This window comes from Nicotiana tabacum, chromosome 23, assembly GCF_000715075.1.
Source record: "Nicotiana tabacum cultivar K326 chromosome 23, ASM71507v2, whole genome shotgun sequence".
Taxonomy (NCBI): domain Eukaryota; kingdom Viridiplantae; phylum Streptophyta; class Magnoliopsida; order Solanales; family Solanaceae; genus Nicotiana; species Nicotiana tabacum.
The window spans coordinates 116,197,785-116,204,327 of NC_134102.1; the positions used below are offsets into that span (position 1 = coordinate 116,197,785).

General features: G+C 36.6%; 2 protein-coding genes across 2 annotated transcripts; one reads left to right on the top strand and one right to left on the bottom strand.

Moving 5' to 3' along the window:
* On the top strand, positions 1-2,169 carry LOC107779926 (pentatricopeptide repeat-containing protein At2g20540-like). Its single transcript, XM_016600429.2, has one exon. It carries the CDS (start codon positions 109-111, stop codon positions 2,026-2,028), a length of 1,920 nt encoding a protein of 639 aa, XP_016455915.1. The 5' UTR covers positions 1-108; the 3' UTR covers positions 2,029-2,169.
* Positions 2,170-3,340: 1,171 nt separating this feature from the next.
* On the bottom strand, positions 3,341-5,037 carry LOC107779922 (expansin-like B1). Its single transcript, XM_016600425.2, has 5 exons — positions 4,706-5,037; positions 4,498-4,604; positions 4,211-4,392; positions 3,957-4,089; positions 3,341-3,711 (listed from the first exon to the last, which is right to left on the bottom strand). Exons 1-5 carry the CDS (start codon positions 4,845-4,847, stop codon positions 3,508-3,510), a joined length of 768 nt encoding a protein of 255 aa, XP_016455911.1. The 5' UTR covers positions 4,848-5,037; the 3' UTR covers positions 3,341-3,507.
* Positions 5,038-6,543: the final 1,506 nt, after the last annotated feature.

Sequence of the window (6,543 nt, forward strand, 5' to 3'; positions counted from 1 at the left end):
TCAATAAAGTACCGCGTATTTCTCCCTCCACCAAGCAGGCAAGCACGAATTTCTTAAGGGTTCTAGTAATAACATTTCCAGTGGCCGCCAAATTTCGCGGGAGATAAAATGGCCGTTAGATTTAAACATCCCAAGCAATCCCTCTCCCTTTCTTCAGAATACGTTAATAAGTTCATCAAAACCCAAATAAACCTTTCAAAGCCCACTCCAAAACTCTGGTCTGATCAACATAATGCTGAATCTTTTGACCCATATAACAACAATAGTGTACAGATATTGAATTTAAGCCACCCCATTTTACGTATCTTAGATTTTTGCACCCCAAAATTGAGACATTTTAATCAAATACATGCCCAACTCATAGTTTCAGGCATTTTTCAACACCCTTTAGCTGCAGGTCGAGCAGTGAAGAAACTTTGCTCTTCGCAGCTCACTTTTGCTCATGCTGTAAAGATTTTTGAGAATCTTGAAACCCCAGATGCTTTTATTTGCAATACAATTATGAAAAGTTATGTGAATTTTAATGAACCTGAAAAGGCTTTGGTTTTTTACCATGATCAGATGGTTAAAAATGGGATCTTTCAGAATAATTACACGTTTCCGATATTGGTTAAGGCTTGTGCTGATTTGGGTATGGTAAAAGAAGGTAAAAAGATTCATGCCCATATTGTGAAATGTGGATTTGAGTTGGATTTGTATACTAGGAATGTTTTGATTCATATGTATTCAGTTTGTTGGCGGATTGGTGATGCACGGAAGGTGTTTGATTTAAGTTCTGACTCAGATTTGGTGACTTGGAATACTATGATTGATGGGTATGTGAAAAATGGAGAAGTGAGTTTTGCGCGTTGTGTTTTTGATGTTATGCCTGAAAGGGATGTTTTTAGTTGGAATTCCATGTTATCTGGATATGTGGGGATTGGAGATATGGAGACTGCAAATTTACTGTTTATGGATATGCCTTTGAGGGATATTGTTACTTGGAATTGTTTGCTCGATGGGTATGCTAAAGTTGGAAATGTTGTAGCTGCCCGTTCTCTGTTTGAGCAGATGGATTATCAGGATGTAGTTTCTTGGACTACTTTAATGGCTGTTTATGTGAGACAGAAGGACTATGGGGAATGTTTGAGATTGTTTGATAGATTGATGCAGGGAAGAGATATTCAGCCAAATGAGGCAATTCTTATGAGTGTTTTGACAGCTTGTGCACATTTTGGGAAACTTGATCTAGGAAAGTGGATACATTCTTATATAAGTTATAGTGGGAGGATTAAGCCTGACATGTTGCTTTCAACTGCCCTGTTGACAATGTATGCCAAGTGCGGGGAGATGGATTTGGCGAAGGAGGTATTCATTCAGATGCCAGAGAAAAGTGTTGTGTCGTGGAACTCTATGATCATGGGTTATGGAACCCATGGTCACGGTGAGGAAGCACTTGAAACATTCATGGAGATGAAAAAAAGTGGAGTGATGCCTAATGATGCTACGTTCATTTGTGTTCTAAGTGCATGTACTCACTCAGGGATGGTATTAGAGGGCTGGTGGTATTTTAATGTGATGACTAGAGTTTATAGAATCGAGCCGAAAGTTGAGCACTACGGTTGCATGGTTGATCTTCTTGGGCGAGCTGGTTTGACGAGAGATTCTGAAGACCTTATCAAGAATATGCCTATGGACTCTGGACCGGCATTATGGGGAGCTTTGCTTTCAGCTTGCAAGACCCACTCAAATATGGAACTTGGTGAGATCATAGCCAAGAGATTAATTGAGAGGGATCCAGAGGATATTGGATCCTATGTGCTTCTATCCAACATATATGCTGCGCAAGAGAGATGGGATGACGTGGAGAAGGTGAGAAATATGATGGTTGTAAAAGGAATTAGAAAGGAAGCAGGATCTAGCCTATTCCAATTTGCAAACTCGAACATGTGGTGTTTTCCAGAAAATGTTTCAGTACACAAGAGAAATATACTGTGTTCCATGTTGAATGAGATGGGAGCTCAAATCAAATGCCAGAGTGAAAGGTGATGGAATGGAGTAACTTGAATATAGGGAATGCCTTCGAGAAGCAACAACAAAGACATGGATGTCAAAAGAGATAACGGATCGAGGACATCAAACTCACAGAAAATAACTGCAAGAACTTTTGAGCTGAGACCCACGTTTCTTCGCATATTTCAGGTACATCAGAAAGTTTGGCTTGGTACAGCAAGTGTATTTATATGCTTGTTTGACTGTATACAACTGACCTGCAATTTTTGTGGTGGGACGAAGACTGACAATTGGAATAGCGAAAGTGAACATCACTGATGAGGAATTCTTGAAAGTTTAGAATTTTAAAAAAGCTGAGATATTCTCAGGTTGAAGAAAAAGTCACTAGTTGATAACTTAAGATCATCACATATGGCAGTGAAATCCAAAGTTAATAAGCTGAGCACTCCAAGATTTCCTACTTTGGGGTTTTTCCCCATAATATATCTGAAGATTCTTTAGGCTGAGATAGCTGATGGATTCTAGCCATATAGCTGTCTTCCTTTGTATCTGTAATGATCACAGTTTCATCCCCTTTGTCTGTAACAACCACAGCTACTATAGTATGTTTGCAGTTGACTTCTTTGCCTCTTCTTGGTTACTTGTGTTATTATTAAGAGCTAAGAGGTTCTCATGTCTAGAGTCTTGTGACGAGAACTAATGTCCTATTTGTACAGGTTAATTTTGGTGGCTGTATTTCCCAATAAATGCTAGCATTTGCTTTGAATTAATGTGCAGAAGTTTGTTGTTTAATGTAATGCAGGCAATATTTTAGGTTTGAACAATCAGACCTCTGATCTAATTGAAGAACTTTAGTTTACATACGAAATAATATGCTAAAATAGTTGAACATAAACATATTTTGAATAAAAGATTACTCCCTCTGTTCCGTTTTACGTGAGACTCTTTCCTTTTTAGTCTGTTCCAAAAAGAATGACATCTTTCTATATTAAAATTTTTTTAACTCTAAACTTCCCATTTTACCCTTAATGACATGATTTTATATACACAAAAATGCCATATCATGCTTAAGACTATAAGTTCCAAACGTTTTTCTTTCTTTCGTTCGTTCTTTCTTAAATTCCATTGCCAGTCAAACATCTTCACATAAAATGAAACGGAGTAATTCTGTGCAATGCAGAATTTAATACTTTAAGGAATGTCTATGTAATGTACCTATTGAATGTGTATTGGTGGATGCCTATTCAGGAAGACGATGGGCTCATGCACTGATGCACAGCTTAGAACAATAAATTTAGATAAGTTCTGTATTTCATACAATCCGGTCATGATCAATATGAAAAACTGCTTTAAAACTTAAAACCTTATTTGTTGAAAATACATAATTGAGTCAGGATCGTTTTGTTGACTTGAATTACTAGCAGGAAAGAATGATAGCTGCATAGAGTAACATCATTAAAGAACCGCTAAACTTATTTAGTGACAAGTTAATCTTAGCAACAGAGCCCTTTGTGTTTATGCATCCACTTGTATTCCTGAGTCATATGTGTCACCAGCTTTCCAGTTCTCAGGTATATTATTGACAGCAACAACCCAGGTCTCATCTCCATCATCAACACTCAATAGCATTCTGATTTGCAAAGGTCCCCTTGGAGGTGAAGTAGTAGTCCACACTGCTCCACGTGTCCTGTCCAACAGCTTGCATACAAAATTTTGTGTCTGCATATTGAAAGAGAGTAGTATTCAAAATCTTTGGAATTCAGATGAAGCAGCCTCAAATTCTTCTATTGTTATTTCTTTACCCCGAGTATATGTACATCTTTCTTCTTAAGGTACATATGTATTTTCATTATTACTTGTTTTACTTTATGTCTTTATATATTAGAAACTCTTACTGTGTGGAAACTTGAGGGCATTCTTAAAGATGAAACAGATGTTAGGTTCTTGAAAGCTAGCAGATGTACCTCGCATAGTTGCACAGCGGTAATATCCTTTTTGCCTTGTTGATACCATATCACAAAAGCCAAGTAATGAGGATTGTCGCTGCTCTCTTCAATCTTGATTGTAATATTTTTGTCTGGATAGCTGCAAGAGACCCTGTTCGATGGTGAAAGAGCGACAAATATGTGAGTCTCCCTCAAACAGAAGAGAAATTGCTTATGGATACCTTATGTATTACGATGAATTAATATCCATATTTCCCAATTATACATATTACCTTCTATACTCGATATCCACCACACCAAATGATAATAGAGAAGCAGCAGCATCTGTCGTCTGAGCCATACGAGCAAAGGCTCGCTTACTTAGAATAAAGTCTGTGCGATCACCTGCTCCTTGGTCTGTTATAACTACAGTCACTCCTTTATCAGAACAATAGTTACTATTGGTGCACCTCACCTAGCAAAACAAGGTAGAGTCCGGAATGACATCTTATATTTGAAAATCTTGGCTAGTTATCATCTATTTATCGACTATAGTTTTTCTTCCTTTTTTTATCATTACCTGGTAGCATGCACCACATCCTAGACCATTTCGAAAGAGGTCTGATGCTGCTGACACATCTCCGCCATTGATTGTTGCTCCAAAAGTACCAAATCCACAACTCCCAGCTGCATGCAATCAAACACAAAAGGTTATTCTATGAGAAAACTTTTATTTTCTCCATTTTAGGTGCATGTTATTGTTCAACTATGCATGTTAAACATCTCACTTTCTGTTCCTTTTTCTTCTGAATTTGGATAGTGGGCTGCACGAGAATGAACGAAACAATCCAGGCATGTCTGAGAATTTCCCAGAGTTTGCATGAAGATAAAAGATGCTGCAAAGACTGCAAGAAGTTGAAGAGGAGCCATTTGGATTATGATCACAAGAAAGGGAATTAAGCAAAGAGAACGAGTTGCTGTTGCAGGGAAGTGATGGCATTCGAGTATTTATAGAGAACTCAAAGCAGCAAATAAGGTCTACATGGGTAAAACTCAAGTATGACTTTTGACATTCTGTTCAACTTCAGTTTGAATGCAGGGAATTCTGCCTTTACTTTCCCTAGCAACCTTTTTGGACCTTGCATTACTTGTTTTAGATAATTGAGGATGCTACTTTCTCAGTTTCCTTGCCAACCTTCAGATGCTCCTATTAGAAACTATATTATTGTAAAAGATATTGACCACTGGGGGAGAACTACTAATCAATTATTTTTTAAGCCGAAGGTCTATCGGAAACAAACTCTCTACCTTCACAAGGTAGGAGTAAGATCCGCGTATACAATACCCTCTCCAAACCCCACTTGTGGAATTACACTGGGTTTGTTGTTGATGTTGTTGTTGTATGACATGGCCTCTTTCTTGATAAGAATAATCTCAAAACTATTATCTTAGTGGTCTGAACCAACTTGTGTGATAGTGATAACCCACACTTGACGTTTACACTAAATTACATTAGTTTGCCATAGTTAATTGATAAAATGAGGTGAGTATGCATATTAATTAACTATGTTAAGTGATGACAGTTTATATAAAGACACATTTCATTTATTGGATTACATTAGCTTGCCATAGCAAAGTGATATAAAATTGAGGTGAGTATCTATATTAATTAACCATGGTTAAGCAATAACAGTGTATAGTGAAACACAAAGCCATGTATTCGTTGGATTAGCACAAACACTGGGTGTGAGTAAGTGTTTCTCTATTTTGACAAGGATGTATGAAGATATGAAACAGATATATCTTTGACTTGCAATTGCAGGCGAATTTCATTAGGAATTTGCTTGTGGTACAAGTAAATTAGGGGACAAGTTAGGTGCTTTTGCACTATATTGTCTAAGATCCTAATAACGGTTTGCTAAAAATTTCAAAAATGTGGTTAAAAGTCGAGGATTCTTTGATATCTTGGATTTTGAAAGTACAAGGAAACAGACATCTAAATTCTCAATTACCAAAAAAAAAAAGAAAAAAAAAGGAGACATCTAAATTCTCGAACTTCCAGCGTACCCCTAAGATTAAGTTCCAAATCTTCGTTATAATTTAAATTACACCAATCATTGTAATAGTCACACTGACACTAAGACGGATACGACATGGAAAGTAATGATTCATATAACCGACTTCAACTTCTTTGGGATTGAGGCGTAGTTTTTGTTACAATCTTTTTTGTGATATTCTGTAATCTGTTATATAAAACTAAAACCCCAAAAAGAAAATATTTAAAATTTCAATCATTGAGATTTTTATTAGTGCTTTGGAACCTTTCTGATGTTACCAAACATGCAGAGGGGTTTCTATTATTTATTTATTTATTTTTCTCTCGAATGTGAATTAACTTGGCACAAAACTGTTTATGGGAACAGAAAAGAGGAATCTGAAAAGCTTGTTAGTTGCCAAAGTTGGAAAGATCAAAAGAAAATCAATCTGATTGATAGTTGCCGAAGTTGGGAAAAGGAAAGAACATTGCTGTTAAATGAGAGTTCTAATTGGCAATTTCAAAGGTTATAATCATTTGGAATTTTATAGACTTAAATATTAAATGAGTACCGTACTTTTTCTGTAACCA

Coding starts and splice junctions, on each gene's coding strand:
- LOC107779926 (XM_016600429.2), top strand. CDS start 109: ATGGCCGTTAGATTTAAACATCCCAAGCAATCCCTCTCCCTTTCTTCA.
- LOC107779922 (XM_016600425.2), bottom strand. CDS start 4,847: ATGGCTCCTCTTCAACTTCTTGCAGTCTTTGCAGCATCTTTTATCTTC. Junction 4,605..4,705: donor AGAAGAAAAAGGAACAGAAA/GTGAGATGTTTA, acceptor GATTGCATGCAG/CTGGGAGTTGTGGATTTGGT. Junction 4,090..4,210: donor GTGGATATCGAGTATAGAAG/GTAATATGTATA, acceptor ACCATCGAACAG/GGTCTCTTGCAGCTATCCAG.